Source organism: Macaca thibetana, chromosome 15 (genome assembly GCF_024542745.1).
Source record: "Macaca thibetana thibetana isolate TM-01 chromosome 15, ASM2454274v1, whole genome shotgun sequence".
NCBI lineage: Eukaryota > Metazoa > Chordata > Mammalia > Primates > Cercopithecidae > Macaca > Macaca thibetana.
In genome coordinates, this window is record NC_065592.1 from 45,472,106 (window position 1) to 45,491,146 (window position 19,041).

A 19,041-nucleotide genomic window follows, 5' to 3' on the forward strand; every position below is an offset into this window, starting at 1 on the left:
CTCTGTGGATTCCACCCTTATGTTCTCTTGGTCTTTTATTTTTTTTATTTTATTTTATTTTTTGAGATGGAGTTTCGCTCTTGCCCAGGCTGGAGTGCAATGGCGCAATCTTGGCTCACTTCAATCTCCACCTCCTGGGTTCAAGTGATTCTCCTGCCTCAGCCTCCCTAGTAGCTGGGACTGCAGGCACGTACCACCACACCCAGCTAATTTTTGTATTTTTTTTAGTAGAGAAAGGGCTTCACCATGTTGGTCAGGATGGTCTCGATCTCTTGACCTCGTGATCCGCCCGCCTCGCCCTCACATAGTGCTGGGATTACAGGCGTCAGCCACCGTGCCCAGCCCTCTTGGTCTTGTAGAAGTGTCTCAGTTGGATTCAGTCATGGGCCAAGCTAAACACTAAGTTTGGGGAAGTTTAATTACTGTCACTTGAAAGCCTTACCTTAGCCTGTTCACCTACAATGCTTTTTTCACTTTCAGAGGCAGTAGAGCTAGTCATCTCCCAGGTCGCATGAATGGAGGCGATCACTCAAATTTTTTTCATTTGGGTAACCCTGTCTCCTTTCTCACCCCAGGTGGCTAAAGCAGTGACCCAGGCTCTGAACCGCTGTGTCAGCTGCCTACCTGGCCAGCGCGATGTGGATAATGCCCTGAGGGCAGTTGGAGATGCCAGCAAGCGACTCCTGAGTGACTCGGTAGGAGGACAGTAGGGGGTGGGGGAACATAGGAGTCAAAGAATGCCAGGCCTCTCCTTCTTCCCTCTCGGTTGTCCTTTGACCCTGACTTCCCAGATCTGTCCCCTGTCATTACTCCCAGGCTATGTGCCCACCTTTTCAGCCCTCCTTTACGAAACTTCTCCCTGCATCATTCCCCATTCTTCTCTCTGACTTCCCCTCTCACCCTGCAGCTTCCTCCTAGCACTGGGACATTTCAAGAAGCTCAGAGCCGGTTGAACGAAGCGGCTGCTGGGCTGAATCAGGCAGCCACAGAACTGGTGCAGGCCTCTCGGGGAACCCCTCAGGACCTGGCTCGAGCCTCAGGCCGATTTGGACAGGACTTCAGCACCTTCCTGGAAGCGGGTGTGGAGATGGCAGGCCAGGCTCCGGTATGAAGAGGCAGAGGGTCTGGTTGAATGGTTCCCACTAAGGGTTAGATAGGAGGCAGTTGGGTGACCAGTCCTGACTTGCTCCTGGCTCCCTTCCCTCCCCAGTCTCTAGCACTACTTGAGTGTCTGGGAAAGAAGATCCCTTTTAGAGACAGATAAGAAAGGACAGGACAATGCATTGACCTTGTCAACTTCAACAGAGCCAGGAGGACCGAGCCCAAGTTGTGTCCAACTTGAAGGGCATCTCCATGTCTTCAAGCAAACTTCTTCTGGCTGCCAAGGCCCTGTCCACGGACCCTGCTGCCCCTAACCTCAAGAGTCAGCTGGCTGCAGCTGCCAGGTAAATAGTTACTGACATGCCCAGCCCTGGACTGTGTGAGAGAGACTGGGGAGCAGGCAGTTCATGAGAGCTTCCCGGCTTAAGAGTGGCTATAGGCAAAAGATAAATACTTATATAGGACCCAGAAATGATGACCTATTCACGTATTCACTCAACTTTCTGTCCCTCCCAGGGCAGTAACTGACAGTATCAATCAGCTCATCACTATGTGCACCCAGCAGGCACCCGGCCAGAAGGAGTGTGATAATGCCCTGCGGGAATTGGAGGTAGGCACATGGCAGGCTGATGGCATTGAGGTTGAGGGAAGTGTTCTGGTTTTGAGTCTGAGGGAGGTGTCTTGGATCTCACTTTGCCCTCCCCCTACACAGACAGTCCGGGAACTCCTGGAGAACCCAGTCCAGCCCATCAATGACATGTCCTACTTTGGTTGCCTGGACAGTGTAATGGAGAACTCAAAGGTCAGCACAGCCAGGAACTCGGAGGAGAGAGGGCAGTAGGATGGAGCTAACCAGATGCTGCCCTGGGATTCTGAGAACACGCTGTGACTCCCCTGATGTCCTCTGTTCCTCAGGTGCTGGGCGAGGCTATGACTGGCATCTCCCAAAATGCCAAGAATGGAAATCTGCCAGAGTTTGGAGAGGCCATTTCCACAGCCTCAAAGGCACTTTGTGGCTTCACAGAGGCAGCTGCACAGGTTATTTTCCTGAGATGGGTTCCTTGAATGGCCCCTACTTTCTTTACCCTGTCTCCTCTCAGCCTGACATATCTGTAGATAAGAAGTTTATGTTTGCAAAGCCAGCTCTGTGGTATCTGGGTTGTCCTTCTGAAGTGGAGACACTTGTCAGCAATTACTGAACATCAACAGTTCTGATTGCTGTAATTCCTGAACCCTGGTACTTTGGTTAGGATTACACTGCCCAACCATGAGGCCTTTTCCAGCTGGCTTTCTCAAAATATACTAATTAGCTTATACAAACCATTTTTTCATCTAATTACTACTTTTTTTTTTTTTTTTTGAGATGGAGTCTCGCTCTGTTGCCCAGGCTGGAGTGCAGTGGCCGTGATCTCCGCCCACTGCAAGCTCTGCCTCCCGGGTTCATGCCATTCTCCTGCCCCAGCTTCCTGAGTAGCTGGGACTACAGGCACTTGCCACCACGCCTGGCTAATTTTTTGTATTTTTTTTTTTAGTAGAGACGGGGTTTCACCATGTCAGCCAGGATGGTTTCGATCTCCTGACCTCATGATCTGCCCGCCTTGGTCTCCCAAAGTGCTGGGATTACAGGCGTGAGCCACCGTGCCCGGCTGTAATGACTACTTTCTTAAAATAGTACTAGTGACAAAATTTCTAGTTACTTGAGTCATCACTTAACTTTGCCTTTTTCCACATTATCAAGTATAAAACTACCTATTAACTCTAAAGTATTTTGCTTTAGTATATGAATCCTTAAAACAAACTGGCATGAGAGTTCGCCTCAGACTGTTTTCCCTGAAAGCCTACCATCCTAGCCCTCCATCTCCACCACCTCCCTGTGCCCTGTCAGAATGGGTCCCTTGCTCTAAGTGGCTTGAGGTTTTTTTTTTTTTTTTTTTTTTGGTTTTTTGTTTGTTTGTTTTTGTTTGTTTGCTTTTTGAGATGGAGTCTCACTCTGTCGCCAGGCTGGAGTGCAGAGGCACAATCTCGGCTCACTGCAACCTCCGCCTCCCGGGTTCAAGAGATTCTCCTACCTCAGCCTCCCAAGTAGTTGGGACTACAGGTGTGCACCACCACACCCGCCTAATTTTTGTATTTTTAGTAAGAGGGGGTTTCACTAAACCTCTTTGTTGTTTGTTTGTTTGTTTTTTCCCCCAACTTGTGAAAATGCATAGAGGAGAAAGCAAAGCTAATGTGTATTGATTGAAGTATGAATCAAACATTAGGATGTTGTTTCCATCATAAAAACGGCTTTTTAATCCCTCCCTTCCCTTTCCAAAAATACCTGCTGCATGGAGGTGCTGTAAATGTGAATTAGCCTAATAATCTTCATCAGTTTTGAACTGTCTTTAAAAGAGGCTTTGCTTGTGTGCACGAAGGTGTATATTTGTATTTCACTCTTAAACTTTTTACTGCTACTTAAAGTAAGCCATACTTTTTACTCTAAGACCCAGCATACACAAACATATCTAAATAGAGATTTGATAAAAACCCTTGTTATATAGTTTTCCTTTTGATTAACTTTTTTAATATTCTGAAATGCTTGAATATACTTAATGAAACAGGAGAGTATTTTTTTTCTTCTTTACAGTATAACCATAGTTTGCTAATGTATCTCCACTCATGGAGAACTCTGAAAAATAAGCCCTGTTCTCTAAACTTACCTCTGCTCTCTTTTGTCCCTGCTATCACTATTCATTTCCCACCTGCAATCTTTATTCCTCACCCCAACCCCCTTTTCTCTTCCTAGGCTGCATATCTGGTTGGTGTCTCTGACCCCAATAGTCAAGCTGGACAGCAAGGGCTGGTGGAGCCCACACAGTTTGCCCGTGCAAACCAGGCAATTCAGATGGCCTGCCACAGTTTGGGAGAGCCTGGCTGTACCCAGGCCCAGGTAACTCAAGGGAATAGGGACCACAGGCAAGTCTGGGAAAGGGCAGACCAACCCCGTGGAGTAGAGGGAGGTGAGGCATGTGGGAAAGAAGGCAGGGACCCATCTCTGACCTTGCACACACGGCTTCTCTTTGAGTAACTATCTTTTTCTGCCATGGGTCTCATCATTTTTCAGTTACTGCTAAATTCACAACTTCTCTGTAGATGTTCGAGCTTACTCTCCCACCAGCCCTCTTATGGCTTCTCCGTTAGTATGTCTTTCCTCTCCCATGCCCAGTTCATCTTTGGGTGTCTCTGTCTCCTAGATCTTGACTTTTCAGGTGACTCTGTTTTTCCTGTTTTGACTCCCCAGGGTATTGCTCTCCATCCTCTGACCCTAAAATGGCTCCTCCTTGGGTATGTACACCTCCTTCCTGCCCTCATTGTGGCTCTTCCACGTGTCTCCTCAGGTGCTCTCCGCAGCCACCATTGTGGCCAAACACACCTCTGCACTGTGTAACAGCTGTCGCCTGGCTTCTGCCCGTACTGCCAATCCTACTGCCAAGCGCCAGTTTGTACAGTCAGCCAAGGAGGTGGCCAACAGCACAGCTAATCTTGTCAAGACCATCAAGGTTCCCAGTGCTTGAATTCCCAGCCTCTCCCTGACCTGTCCGATCTTCTCTCCCGAGTCCCCCAGTTATTCCCTGAGGCCTTCTACCAAATCCCCTCTGCCTGAGCCCAAACTCTTTCTATCCAGACTGACCCCCTAGCCTCTCCCCAAATCCTTTAAGTCCTGGGAAGGAGACCTGGACTTCACTTCCTATACCCCCTATGCCTGCATCCCAAGTCCTGAGAGCCTCTCTGTCACTTCTAGGCGCTAGATGGGGCCTTCACAGAGGAGAACCGTGCCCAGTGCCGAGCAGCAACAGCCCCTCTGCTGGAGGCTGTGGACAATCTGAGTGCCTTTGCATCCAACCCTGAGTTCTCCAGCATTCCTGCCCAGATCAGCCCTGAGGTGAGGCGATGTGAAGGGGGACCTGACAGGCCAGCTTATCACCTCATCTTCCAGGGAATCCTGAGACTTACCTTCCTGCCTCCCCTCTCCCCAGGGTCGGGCTGCCATGGAGCCCATTGTGATATCTGCCAAGACAATGTTAGAGAGTGCTGGGGGACTCATCCAGACAGCCCGGGCCCTCGCAGTCAATCCCCGGGACCCCCCGAGCTGGTCAGTGCTGGCCGGCCACTCCCGTACTGTCTCAGACTCCATCAAGAAGCTAATTACAAGCATGAGGTACTGAGGGGTGGAGAACCAGTGTGGCTGGGGGGCACACATTGTGGCAGAATGGAGGATGGGCACTTAAGTGCAATTAGATGGGATGGTGTTGGGAGGATATAGGGGAAGGATAGGCTGGCCTTGCACTAGGGGATGTTCTTGGTGTTGGAGCCCCTGATGTGTCTGCAGGGACAAGGCTCCAGGGCAGCTGGAGTGTGAAGCGGCCATTGCAGGTCTGAACAGTTGTCTACGGGACCTAGACCAGGCTTCCCTCGCTGCAGTCAGCCAGCAGCTTGCTCCCCGTGAGGGAATCTCTCAAGAGGTGAGGGGGAGAGGGTTATCTGGAAAGATGTGTCTAGGAAGAGAAATGTCAGACTCAAAGAAGCTGGGGGATCGTGGAGTGGCTTCTTAGGGACATCAAAGGGCTAGGATGTGCCAAGGAGGGTTAGGGTATTCAGTATGAAAGGAAGAGCAGTCCTGTGTAGCCAGAGGGTCCTATTGCAGGTCACGATCAGGGCTAAAGTCCACTTCCTCCCCAGGCCTTGCACACTCAGATGCTCACTGCAGTACAAGAGATCTCCCATCTCATTGAGCCACTAGCCAATGCTGCCCGGGCTGAAGCCTCCCAGCTGGGACACAAGGTACCTATGGAGACTCATGGGAAATCCCAGGGAGTAGGGTGAGAAAGAGGGGACCTGACCCCTAGTCCAACCCCTTGCCTCAGGTGTCCCAGATGGCCCAGTACTTTGAGCCGCTCACCCTGGCTGCAGTGGGTGCTGCCTCCAAGACCCTGAGCCACCCGCAGCAGATGGCGCTCCTGGACCAGACTAAAACATTGGCAGAATCTGCCCTGCAGTTGCTATACACTGCCAAGGAGGCTGGTGGTAACCCAAAGGTATTGAGGGTTGGGAGGGAGGAGCTGTTACTAGCAAGAGGCTGGAGAAACAGGAACAACAGAGCTCTTCTTCTCTCCCCACAGCAAGCAGCTCACACCCAGGAAGCCCTGGAGGAGGCTGTGCAGATGATGACAGAGGCCGTAGAGGACCTGACAACAACTCTCAACGAGGCAGCCAGTGCTGCCGGGGTCGTGGGTGGCATGGTGGACTCCATCACCCAGGCCATCAACCAGGTTAGAGTCTTGGGGTGCCTGTAGACACTGAGGCTACCCTGGGCCAGAGCCTCCAAGCACAGTGGCAGAGACCTTAACAGTCTTTCCCTGTCCCTGTCCTCCCCCTTCAGCTAGATGAAGGACCAATGGGTGAACCAGAAGGTTCCTTCGTGGATTACCAAACAACTATGGTGCGGACAGCCAAGGCCATTGCAGTGACCGTTCAGGAGATGGTGAGTTTGGGCGAGTGTCAGAGGACTGCCCTCGGAGAGCTGACTTTGGATATAACTTCACTCCTTCCATTATCACCAGGTTACCAAGTCAAACACCAGCCCAGAGGAGCTGGGCCCTCTTGCTAACCAGCTGACCAGTGACTATGGCCGTCTGGCCTCGGAGGCCAAGCCTGCAGCGGTGGCTGCTGAAAATGAAGAGGTAAACGTGGAGGCAGCTCTGCCCTGCCCCCTGCCCCTTGTTCCTGATGTGTCAGCGTCTAGGGCTGTCCCACCCCCACCCTCTCTGGTCTTTCATAGAAAGGGGAACAGCCTCAGGGCCACTCTGCTGAACACTAGTGAGGCTCTGGGTAGGGACAGAGGATCAAAGCCTTCTTCAGTCACGGGTACAAAGGAGACAGCTCAGAATCTGGAGCCTTCCTGGACCTGCCTCTTTGGCTTCTGCTGACCCTCATCTGGGCCTACGGCTGCTTCTGTGCTGTGCTGCCAGTCCATGTTCTTGTTCTTTCTTGCTGCAAGGCCATGAAGCTCTTCCTTACCTAAGCCTCTAGCTTTCCAAGAAACCAAGTAATTGGATCTTAGTAGGACACATGTAATCCCCATCCTCAAAACCCTCCATAACCCCATACAGGCCACATGGTAATCCATGGCCCTCTGATTCTAACACTCAAGCATAAAGTGCTCCTCCCCTCCTCCCCACTGTGCTTAACACAATCCTCACCACTTAGTGCCTGCATGCTACTATTTTCCATGTGTAGGAGGTTACCTCCTGTCTAAAGGACATGAAACCAGAAACGTCCTTGTGCTGGGAACTTTCTCTCTCTGCTGCTTTAATCTACGATGCATGTTTTTTCTATGTCCTTAGTGACTTTTCCAAGCACAGTGGTACCCTGAGTGCCCCTTGTAAAATCTCTCTCTCTTTCCCTCGGCTCACAGATAGGTTCCCATATCAAACACCGGGTACAGGAGCTGGGCCATGGCTGTGCTGCTCTGGTCACCAAGGCAGGCGCCCTGCAGTGCAGCCCCAGTGATGCCTACACCAAGAAGGAGCTCATAGAATGTGCCCGGAGAGTTTCTGAGAAGGTGACAATGCTCATCCCTGCAGATGGTGGGACTGCCTCCAAACTCTGTAGCCTTTGCCATCCTCCTCCAGCCCTCTCAGCCCTCTCCTCTTGTCACTTCTCCCAGGCATGGGCAACCTTTCCATTTCACATGGCACCTTCCACAGTCACCACGTGACTTTCCCTACCCCAGGTCTCTCACGTCCTAGCTGCGCTCCAGGCTGGGAATCGTGGCACCCAGGCTTGCATCACAGCGGCCAGCGCTGTGTCTGGTATCATTGCTGACCTCGACACCACCATCATGTTCGCCACTGCTGGCACGCTCAATCGCGAGGGTACTGAAACTTTCGCTGACCACCGGTAAGACAGGACCTGGGCCTAAGGGAGGCAGACAGGTCAGGGCATGGGGCTGGAAGAGGCAGGATATCATTTGCTGGAATAGGGAAGACCTGGACCAGGCACCTTGGACAGGTTAGAGTGGGTAGGGGAGATCTGACTAAGCTGGGCCCTCCTTCAGGGAGGGCATCCTGAAGACTGCGAAGGTGCTGGTGGAGGACACCAAGGTCCTGGTGCAAAACGCAGCCGGGAGCCAGGAGAAGTTGGCACAGGCTGCCCAGTCCTCCGTGGCGACCATCACCCGCCTCACTGATGTGGTCAAGCTGGGTGCAGCCAGCCTGGGAGCTGAGGACCCTGAGACCCAGGTAGCAACCTGATGCCCCTAATTCCAGCTGGAACCACTTCCTGTCCCGCTTCTTCCTCCCATAGACCAGAGCCAACCCTCTCCCATACAGGTGGTACTAATCAACGCAGTGAAAGATGTAGCCAAGGCCCTGGGAGACCTCATCAGTGCAACGAAGGCTGCAGCTGGCAAAGTTGGAGATGACCCTGCTGTGTGGCAGCTAAAGAACTCTGCCAAGGTTGGAGAGAATGAGAGCAACATCAGGAGGGGCACTGGATTAATGTACTTCCCCCTGTTCCTTAAAATCATTCCTCTACACTCCTCTGATACCTCCAGGTGATGGTGACCAATGTGACATCATTGCTTAAGACAGTAAAAGCCGTGGAAGATGAGGCCACCAAAGGCACTCGGGCCCTGGAGGCAACCACCGAACACATACGGCAGGAACTGGCGGTGAGTGAGAGTCTGGGGCATCAGGGACTAGGGTCAGAGAGAGGGATCCTGAAAGCCTGTGAACCTGTGCCACACATATACTCACAGACGGAGTCACACACAGTCTTCTCTCTCATCTATCGCCAGACTTTTTTTTTTTTTTTTTTTGAGAAGGGTCTCGCTCTGTAGCCATCCTCCTCCAGCCTTCTCAGCCCTCTCCTCTTGTCACTTCTCCCAGGTGTGGGTAACCTTTCCATTTCACATGGCATCTTCCTCAATCACCATGTGACTTTCCCTACCCCAGGTCTCCCACGCCCTCCTTCTGGAGTGCAGTGGCGTGATCTCGGCTCACTGCAACCTCCACCTCCCAGGTTCCAGCAATTCTCATGCCTCAGCTTTCTGAGTCACTGGGACTACAGGTGCATACCATGCTGGCTAGTTTTTGTATTTTTAGTAGAGATGGGGTTTCACCATGTTGACCAGGCTGGTCTCGAACTCCTGGCCTCAAGTGATCCTCCCGCCTTGGCCTCCCAAAGTGCTGGGATTACACTCATGAGCCACTGTGCCAGTGAGCTACACTCATGTCTGTCCCCTACCCACTTGTTTATTCTTTAGCATTTGACAACTGTCTTTTCACCACCCTCCCTCTTTCTCCAGTCACCAGTGGCCTCTTAATTGCCACATTCAGTGGCCACTTCTTGGCCTTCATCCTCTTCAAACATTTCCAAAGCATCTGACTCTGTTAACAAGCCTCTCTTTGAAATTCTTTCTTCCGCCAGGCACGGTGGCTCATGTCTGTAATTCCCAGCACTTTGTGAGGTTGAGGCAGGTGCATTACAAGGTCAGGAGTTCGAGACCAGCCTGGCCAACATGGCGAAACCCCGTCTCTACTAAAAATACAAAAATTAGCTGGGCATAGTGGTGTGCGCCTGTAGTCTCAGCTGCTTGGGAGGCTAAGGCAGGAGAATCGCTAGAACCCAGGAGGCGGAGGTATCAGTGAGCCAAGATGGTGCCACTGCACTCCAGCCTGGGCGACAGAGCGAGACTCCATCTCAAAAAAAGAAAAAAAAAAGAAGTTCTTTTTTCCCTTGGCCTAGATACTGGCTTTTCTCTTGTTTCTCAAACATCATTGAATCACCTTTAACCTAGTAAATGTAGAGGTCTTCCCAGGGTTGTACAAATAGCCTTCTTTCTCTCTTGTCTTCTTTGGCAAGTTTAACCACTTTCATTATTATTCTGTAAGAAGCAGACATCCAGTTCTGAGTTGAGTTATTTTCAACTGCCTGTTTGACATCACCACCTAGACACAGTGCCTCTGAATCATGACATGGTCCTCCTAATGGTGGGAACACCCTTGCACTCATGAAGATTCCACCTCAGTCATCTTTGACTTCACCATCTTAGCCACTATATCCAGGCTATTGCCATGTTCTTTCATTCTTCCTCCCTGGTGCCCTGTCCGCACTCTGGTTCACACTTCCATACTCTACTGCACTTTGGCTGTGGCACCAGCTTTCTCCCTGGTCTCCCTGATTCCGGTCCCTGCCACTCTCCTCTCTCCCTAGTCACCTTTCTGATTTCTAAATTCATCTTTCTAAGGTTCTGTTTTCACCTTTACTTGAAGATGTCCAAGTTGGAACTCTTGACTCTTTGCCTGCCATACCTGGTCCTTTCCTGGTCTTCCACCATCTCAGTAAATGGCACCTTATAGTAACTCGGTTCCTAAAGCCAGAAACCCAGCTTCAATATATTGGACTTCTCTCTTTCTCTCATTCCCCACATCTAAGTTTTGTTAGTGCCCCTTCCAAATACAGCTCATTTTCTCTTTTTATCTCCCACCACTACCACACTGTCCAAACCATCATCAGTCCTTAATTGGATTTATACAGTAGTCTCTATCCAATCACCGTGCTTCAACACTTGCCCCCTTCTTTGTACACAGTAGCCAGAATTATGTTTTTAAAATATAAATTAGAGCTGGACATGGTGTCTCATGCCTGTAAAATCCCAGTGCTTTGGGAGACTGAGATGGTAGGATCACTTCAGTGAGTTCAAGACTAGTCTGTACAACATAGCAAGATACTGTCTCTACAAAAAAATTTAAAGATTAGCTAGGCAAGGTGGCCCACGACTGTCCCAGCTACTCATGAGTCTGGAGGCAGGAGGATCCCTCACGCCCAGGGGTTCAAGGCTACAGTGAACTATGATCACTCCAGGGCACTCCAGCCTGGGTGACAGAGCAAGACCCTGTCTTAAATATATATTAGATTATGTCACCTCACTACTTAAAACCCATCAGTGATGACCCTGCTTGCTTCTCCAATCTCATCCTACTTTCCTCCTTTTTGCGCCCCATCCCCCTGCCCTATCAGTTCTGAGAACATGCCAGGCTCTCACCTGTTGCAGGCTCTTCCACTCACTTTTCTCCAGCTTTTTAAACGCTGTGCTCCTTCCAGTTCCTCAGGCTTCAGCTTCAGTGTCACCTCCTCAGAGGGCCCTTCCTTGACCACCTATCTGAAATAGTTCTCATCACAGCACTCTTTTTAAATTCTCTCATAATCCAAATCACAGTCCTCAGTTTTACTGCTTGTTTACTTATTTATTACCTGTGTCCAAAACCAGAATGTAAGCTCCGTGAGAACAAGGAGCATCCCTAGCCCCTTGCATAGAATCTGCCACCTAGCTGATCTTTAATAAATGTTTGTAGATTGAACGCATACATCAAAATATTTTATGACTTTCACATATTATGTAAAATTCCAGGTTCCTCAGTGTGATACTCAAGGCCCCAATAACCTTTTCTTCACCATTCCTATATTCCAGAACATTCCTTGATACTTTCCCACTTGACATCTTGGTTGTTCATGCCCTACCATTTACCTAAAATGCCCTCCTATCATCTTTTATGTATATCTTTTACGGCCCAGCTCTGCCTCTCACCCCTTCAAGGGTTCTCTCTCTTTTGGGAATGAAAACCCAGCCAAAAGCCACTTTTGTAATTACTTTTGTGATTTCAAACAAACAAACAAACTCCCCAGTTGCTTCAGTCAGAAATGATAACCAGCTGCCTTCTGTTACATTCACTGTGATATGTGAATGTCTGCACCAAATCACATGCACACAGAGTTCTACACTGTCTCATAGTCTCAGCCACTGTAAAATCTTTCTTCTTCTTCTGCCCCCACAGGTTTTCTGTTCTCCAGAGCCACCTGCCAAGACCTCTACCCCAGAAGACTTCATCCGAATGACCAAGGGTATCACCATGGCAACAGCCAAGGCCGTTGCCGCTGGCAATTCCTGTCGCCAAGAAGATGTCATTGCCACAGCCAATCTGAGCCGCCGTGCTATTGCAGATATGCTTCGGGCTTGCAAGGTAGAAATCCTTGAGGCATTTCTGTGAGGCAGCTTTTGGGGCAGAACATAGTGGGAAAGAAACTGTAGGGATCTGGGATCCTAAAACTAACATATTACTCTGGGGACAGGAAGCAGCTTACCACCCGGAAGTGGCCCCTGATGTGCGGCTTCGAGCCCTGCACTATGGCCGGGAGTGTGCCAATGGCTACCTGGAACTGCTGGACCATGTGCTGCTGGTAAGGGAGGGCGTAGCTTGTTCCTCATACCAGCTTCTCTGAATACACAGGCCTCTCTTCCTGCAGGCCTCACACCCTGCTCTCTGTTTTGCTCAGATCTCCTCCCTACCCCACCTTCTGTTTCCCAAATCTGTTCTCCTTTCCAAGTCTCCCTTTCTCCCAGGCCCTATCCTTCTTATCATCTTTGGTTCTCCCAGTCACCTCTTCCTCTTCCTCTTTTTTCTCCTCCCTTCCCACCTGATCACCCCCATCTCTACCTTCGTCATCTTTTTCATCTCATCATTCTCCTTGCTCCTTGCAGCCGGTGAGTGACACAGCCCCACTGTCTCCATCATGTGTGAGGTGTGATGCATGATGTGTGCTTGGATAGGCAGCGTGGTGTTTGAGGGCTGTGGTGTGGAGTGCTCTAGGGATAGGGGTGAGGGGGCCATGGTCTGCCCTATTTCATAGATCAGGGTAGACCCTAAGATGTGATGCTCTTTGTCCCCTGCCTGCTTCTTGCCCAGACCCTGCAGAAGCCAAGCCCAGAACTGAAGCAGCAGCTGACAGGACATTCAAAGCGTGTGGCTGGTTCCGTCACTGAGCTCATCCAGGCTGCTGAAGCCATGAAGGGTGAGGGGTGACCAGGGACAGGGATGGATGGAAAACCCTTATCATGGTGTGATCTCTGCTTCCTGGCTGGATAGCTCTGTGCTAGCCTCTGCCCATAGTCCCTACAGGTGCCAGGGCCTGATGATACTAACCATGCTCTCTGGTGCTTTTGACCTCTCCACTCTGCCTCAGCCTCTTTCCTCTTCCCTCATCCCACTAGGAACAGAATGGGTGGACCCAGAGGACCCCACAGTCATTGCTGAGAATGAGCTCCTGGGAGCTGCAGCCGCCATTGAGGCTGCAGCTAAAAAGCTAGAGCAGCTGAAGCCCCGGGCCAAACCCAAGGTCAGTCCTGCTCCCTTCCTCTTCCACCCTCACCATGGCAGAGTGTCCCCACCTTCCGCCCCATCTCTGACTTTACATCTCTCTCTGCAACCTTTGCTCATTGCAGGAGGCAGATGAGTCCTTGAACTTTGAGGAACAGATACTAGAAGCTGCCAAGTCCATTGCAGCAGCCACCAGTGCACTGGTAAAGGCTGCATCGGCTGCCCAGAGAGAACTAGTGGCCCAAGGGAAGGTGAGTGTTTAAATACCCACAAGAATGGGGACGGGTCGGCACTTTGATGTCCACACCCACATCCATAGCCAACGAGTCTTTGAAGTGAGGAAAATGGAGGTCTAAGCAGGCTCTTCTCCTTCCTGCAGGTGGGTGCCATTCCAGCCAATGCACTGGACGATGGACAGTGGTCTCAGGGCCTCATTTCTGCTGTAAGTGTGCAATACCCGCTAGGTCTCTTTCAGTTTGAGAGACTTCAAAAGGCTGGAGTGGGGATGGACCAGGGCAAGGGACATATTTTTAAGCAAACTCTCCCTGCTTTAGGCCCGGATGGTGGCTGCGGCCACCAACAATCTGTGTGAGGCAGCCAATGCAGCTGTGCAAGGCCACGCTAGCCAGGAGAAGCTCATCTCATCAGCCAAGCAGGTAGCTGCCTCCACAGCCCAGCTCCTTGTGGCCTGCAAGGTCAAGGCTGACCAGGACTCGGAGGCAATGAAACGACTTCAGGTGAGAACCCTGACCCATCCCATTGTCCCTTGGGCTATACTGCTTCAAACTGTCACTCCCGAGATGTATGTTTCTATGAGAGAATTGAGGGACTGTCTCAACTGGGACCCTACCTGAGTTCTCAACTTAGGCCACTTTCTCTCTGCCCAGGCTGCTGGCAACGCAGTGAAGCGAGCCTCAGATAACCTGGTGAAAGCAGCACAAAAGGCTGCAGCCTTCGAAGAGCAGGAGAATGAGACAGTGGTGGTGAAAGAGAAGATGGTCGGCGGCATTGCCCAGGTGAGCTTCACCCCAGACACTGAGGGATGCTGTCAGGAGGGCAGTCATGTTGTCTGTACTGGTCCCAACTTCCCTATGCCCCTGCTGTACATCCTCACTGAACTAAGTCCCTGATCTCCACCCTCAGATCATCGCAGCACAGGAAGAGATGCTTCGGAAGGAACGAGAGCTAGAAGAGGCGCGGAAGAAACTGGCCCAGATCCGGCAGCAGCAGTATAAGTTCCTGCCTTCAGAGCTTCGAGATGAGCACTAGAGAAGCCGCTTCTATTTAACGCAGACCCAGCCCAGAGACTCTTGCCTGCCACTACCAAAGCCTTCTGGGCTGTCAGGGCCCAATCTGCCCAACCCCAGCACTCCCCAAAGTGCCTGCCAAACCCCAGGGCCTGGCCCCGCCCAATCCCGCAGCACATCCCCTTTCCCCTCCCTAACCCCAAGTGCCTTCATGCCCTAGGGCCCCCCAAGTGCCTGCCCCTCCCCAGAGTATTAACGCTCCAAGAGTATTATTAACGCTGCTGTACCTCGATCTGAACCTGCCAGGGCCCCAGCCCACTCCACCCTGCCAGCAGCTTCCAGCCAGTCCCCACAGCCTCATCAGCTCTCTTCATCGTTTTTTGATACTATCTTCCCCCACCCCCAGCTACCCATGGGGGCTGCAGAGTTGTAAGCCCCAAACAGGTCATGTTCCAATAAAAATGATTCTACCTACAACCTCTGCCTGGCTTCAAGGGAGACAGAAGATTTCTCCCAGGGCAGTAGGGGAGAGAGTGGGGTTGAGTTCTGTCACCCTCCTTGATCCGGCTTGAAATGGGAGAGCAGACTGGCAGTCTGCCCCTGAGGTCGCTTCATCCTTGCACCCAGACCCCTAAAGTTATCCACTGGGGAAGCTGTGCCTGAGAAGTCATACTCCTGTTATCCTCACCTCACTGGCCAGCACCTAAGCCTCACAAAGTGTTGTTCTGCTGCTGCTGAGACAGCAGCTACTACAGCTCCTTGTGGCTACCAGGACATTCTGTTCTTCATGACTACTCAGGGTATGTCAACAAATCCAGTCCTTGACCAAATTCAAATTTTCAAAAGAAGCTTTGCTAAAAATAATAAGCCTGTAAGTGTCTGAGCCTAAGAGAACTATGGCCACAAAATTGATTGAAGCCATTAGCAAACAAAAAAATCCCAACTTGAGGCTGCCTCGGGTAGGCACCACTCTTGATTGGGTTGGGGCAATCCTGCCTAGAGAATCACTAAAAGGGAAAAGCTTGACCCAGGTGTGAGAATTTATTGTTAGAGGGGCAGAGCTCCCCTAGTGGCCAGGCAGGTGCTAGCAGCCCTGTTCCAGCCGCCCTGCTAATCTGGTGGGTCAGTGGAAGGAGCCAGTCCGGAAGATGGATGCTGTGTGCTTCCATGTCCTCATCCACCCACTCTGCCCATAATGCATGGACTCTCTGACAGTCATCTCAGGTTGGCCTCTATTTTCATGCATGATTCTTTAGTCAACACTACCGCCTAGTACATTATTTCCTCAAGTAGAACACAAACACCACCCGTCTGCTACTAACACCTTCTACTCCCACCACATTAGGGAAAGCTTGAAGTAGATGGAATGTAGCTGGTACGGCGGCTCGAGCCTCTAATCCCAGCTACTTAAAAGGCTGAGGCAGGAGGACTGCTTGAGACCAGGAGTTCAAGGCTGCAGTGAGCTATGGTGGTGCCACTGTGCGCCGGCCTGGGTGATGGAGTGAGAGCCCTTCTCTAAGAAATAAAGTAGATGAAACTCTAGGACAGCCCATTAGAGATGGTGCCAACTTCCTACCGTCACTCCTATCACCTGTGATTCATTCATTTAATATTTACTAAGCCATGCTTGTGCTAAGCACTGGAAAATTTAGATGTATTATCACTTCTCTGACGCAGAGGACTGGCAACTCCAGTACATACTGCAGGGGCTCCCTAATCCTAGATTCAATGTCATAGTATGAGTTGAGGGCCTTGGAGATCAAATCCCTTCTACAACCTCCCCGACAAGTGGTAGTCCAGACTCTGAACTCCAGCTATGAGCCCAGGACAACTGCTTACTCTTGTTATCATTTCCTTGTCATGTCCTCAGGAACTGGGACCAATCACGTACTTCTCACTAGTGATACCTTGGGAGCCATCTGGGGAGAGGCTTTAAAACCCATTAGACCAGCAACTCTTCAAATGTGGTCCTCAGACCCCTAGGGTTCCCTAAGACCTTTTCAGGGGTCCATAGGTCAAAATTATTTTCATAACAATACCAAGACATTATTTTCCTTAGCTGGGGATGGTGGCGCACACATGTAATCCCAGCTACTCGGGAGGCTGAAGCACCAGAATTGCTTCAACCTGGGACACAGAGTTGCAGTGAGCTGAGATCATGCCACTGCACTCCAGCCTGGGCAACAGAGAAAGACTCAAAAAAAATGTACTTGATGAAGTAAAAAAAATTTTTTTTTTTTTTTTGAGACGGAGTCTTGGTCTGTAGCCCAGGCTGGAGTGTAGTGGCATGATCTCGGCTCACTGCAATCTCCACCTCCTGGGTCCCCATTCAAGAAATTCTGCCTCAGCCTCCTGAGAAGCTGGGATTACAGGCACATGCCACCATGCCCAGCTAATTTTTGTATTTTTAGTAGAGACGGGGTTTCACCATGTTGGCCAGACTGGTCTTAAACTCCTGACCTCGTGATCTGCCTGCCTCAGCCTCCCAAAGTGCTGGAATAACAGGCGTGAGCCACCACGCCCAGCCTAAATGTATTAATTTAATTAAACCTTAATCCTGCAGGAAAAGTCTTTTCAACATTCTGTCTGATAAAGTGGGAAGTATGCATAAGGCATTTTGCATACCAAGGTATGATGGTTTTCAGGAGGAAATAACTTAGACCATTCTTTGAGTTCCGAGCTGAACTAGCTGCTTGTTTGTGGAATGCCACGTTTACTCAAAAGAATGACCGACAAACTGGTTATCAGACTTAGGTAGCTGGCAGAACTTTTATAAAAAGGAACAAAGTGAGTCTGTCACTTCAGGGAAAAATCTGACAGTGTTTGTTGCCAATGATACAGTTCAGGCTTTCAAGTGAAAAGTAGAATTTTCGAATACTTGTATTTGCTACATGAGCTTCACAGCTTTCCAAAATTTAAAACTTAAAGACTTTACTGTTCTCCAGTATAATACTATGAAGAAAAACAAAGACTTTACTGTTGAAACCTATTGTGATTTTTTATTTTATTTTTATTTATTTATTTATTTATTTAAGACAGAGTCTTACTCTGTTGCCCAGGCTGGAATGCAGTGGTGCAATCTCAGCTCACTGCAACCTCCACCTCCTGGGTTCAAGCAATTCTCCTGCCTCAGCCTCCTGAGTAGCTGGGACTACAGGCACCCGCCACGACACCCAGCTAACTTTTTATATTTTTAGTAGAGACAGGGTTTTGCCATGTTGCCCAGGCTGGTCTCGAACTCCTGAGCTCAGGCAATCCACCCACCTCGGCCTCCTAAAGTGCTGGGATTAAAGGCATAAGCCACTGCGCCTGGCCTGAAACCTATTGTGATTTTTTAAATAATGAAACATTAATATTTGGAAGATTTGCATAGCTCAGTGAATCAATTATTTTTCATATGACCAATGCACGATGTTACACAATCATGCATGGGTAAAAGATCCAATCAAGGTGCAGTTCAGGAAAACGGATTTTTTTTTTTTTTTTTTTGAGACAGAGTCTTGCTCTGTCACCCAGGCTGGAGTGCAGTGGTGCAATCTCGGCTCACTGCAACCTTCACCTCGCAGGTTCAAGTGATTCCCCTGCCTCAGCCTCCCGAGTAGCTGGGATTACAGGCGTGTGCCACCACCACACCCGACTAATTTTTGTAGGTTTAGTAGAGACAGGGTTTCACCATGTTGGCCAGGGTGGTCTCAAACTCCTGACCTCAGGTGATCCACCCACCTCGGCCTCCCAAAGTGCTGGGATTACAGGCGTGAGCTGCCGCACTCGGCCAAAACAATGGATTTTAGTTTAACAGTACAAAAAGGTCATTGATATTGTTTCAGGTTCTACATGGCAACTGCCCCTTAAGAAACTGCCAATTATCAGCCAGGCACAGTGGCTCAGGCCTGTAATTCCAGCACTTTGGGAGACTGAGACAGGAGGGTAGCTTGAGCCTAGGAGTTTGAGACCAACCTAGGCAACATAGTGGGACACCATCTCTATTTAAAAAAATAAAATAAAATAAAAGGCCAGGCATGATGGTGCACATGTGTAGTCCCAGCTACTGGAGGAGACTGAGTCGGAGAGAACACTTGAGCCCAGAAGGTCAAGGCTGCAGTGAGCCAAGCCGTGATTGTGTCACTGCACTACAGCCTGGGTGATAGAGCCAGACCTTGTCTCAAAAAAATCATAAATAGGCCAGGCCTGGCATGGTGGCTCACACCTGTAATCCCAGCACTTTGGGAGGCCAAGGCAAGCAGATTACTTGAGTTCAGGAGTTCGAGACCAGCCTAGCTAACACAGTGAAACCCCATCTCTACTAAAAATATAAAAAATTATCCGGGCATGGTGGCTGATGGCTGTAGTCCCAGTTACTCGGGAGGCTGAGGCAGGAGAATGGTGTGAACCTGGGAGGCGGAGGTTGCAGTGAGCCGAGATTGTGTCACTGCACTCCAGCCTGGGCGACAGAGCGAGACTCTGTCTCAAAAAAACAAAACAAACAAACAAACAAA

At 50.2% G+C, this 19,041-nt stretch overlaps 1 protein-coding gene across 4 annotated transcripts in view; it reads left to right on the top strand.

Moving 5' to 3' along the window:
- The window catches only part of TLN1 (talin 1), a 501,447-nt gene extending 486,425 nt beyond the window's left edge, over nucleotides 1–15,022 (top strand). For all 4 annotated transcript variants that reach the window (XM_050762060.1, XM_050762063.1, XM_050762062.1 and 1 more), the window contains 30 exons: nucleotides 576–695; nucleotides 908–1,105; nucleotides 1,306–1,445; nucleotides 1,618–1,711; nucleotides 1,814–1,903; nucleotides 2,017–2,139; nucleotides 3,887–4,030; nucleotides 4,479–4,640; nucleotides 4,883–5,023; nucleotides 5,118–5,299; nucleotides 5,471–5,603; nucleotides 5,821–5,922; nucleotides 6,006–6,176; nucleotides 6,261–6,410; nucleotides 6,521–6,622; nucleotides 6,702–6,821; nucleotides 7,556–7,702; nucleotides 7,874–8,040; nucleotides 8,198–8,381; nucleotides 8,472–8,597; nucleotides 8,696–8,812; nucleotides 11,979–12,164; nucleotides 12,274–12,381; nucleotides 12,888–12,993; nucleotides 13,193–13,317; nucleotides 13,424–13,549; nucleotides 13,678–13,740; nucleotides 13,853–14,035; nucleotides 14,186–14,314; nucleotides 14,442–15,022. In XM_050762060.1, the coding sequence (XP_050618017.1) occupies nucleotides 576–695; nucleotides 908–1,105; nucleotides 1,306–1,445; nucleotides 1,618–1,711; nucleotides 1,814–1,903; nucleotides 2,017–2,139; nucleotides 3,887–4,030; nucleotides 4,479–4,640; nucleotides 4,883–5,023; nucleotides 5,118–5,299; nucleotides 5,471–5,603; nucleotides 5,821–5,922; nucleotides 6,006–6,176; nucleotides 6,261–6,410; nucleotides 6,521–6,622; nucleotides 6,702–6,821; nucleotides 7,556–7,702; nucleotides 7,874–8,040; nucleotides 8,198–8,381; nucleotides 8,472–8,597; nucleotides 8,696–8,812; nucleotides 11,979–12,164; nucleotides 12,274–12,381; nucleotides 12,888–12,993; nucleotides 13,193–13,317; nucleotides 13,424–13,549; nucleotides 13,678–13,740; nucleotides 13,853–14,035; nucleotides 14,186–14,314; nucleotides 14,442–14,567 (4,065 nt within the window). In that variant the 3' untranslated portion in view covers nucleotides 14,568–15,022. The remainder of the gene's footprint in view (nucleotides 1–575; nucleotides 696–907; nucleotides 1,106–1,305; nucleotides 1,446–1,617; nucleotides 1,712–1,813; nucleotides 1,904–2,016; nucleotides 2,140–3,886; nucleotides 4,031–4,478; nucleotides 4,641–4,882; nucleotides 5,024–5,117; nucleotides 5,300–5,470; nucleotides 5,604–5,820; nucleotides 5,923–6,005; nucleotides 6,177–6,260; nucleotides 6,411–6,520; nucleotides 6,623–6,701; nucleotides 6,822–7,555; nucleotides 7,703–7,873; nucleotides 8,041–8,197; nucleotides 8,382–8,471; nucleotides 8,598–8,695; nucleotides 8,813–11,978; nucleotides 12,165–12,273; nucleotides 12,382–12,887; nucleotides 12,994–13,192; nucleotides 13,318–13,423; nucleotides 13,550–13,677; nucleotides 13,741–13,852; nucleotides 14,036–14,185; nucleotides 14,315–14,441) is intronic.
- The last annotated feature ends 4,019 nt before the right edge of the window (nucleotides 15,023–19,041 follow it).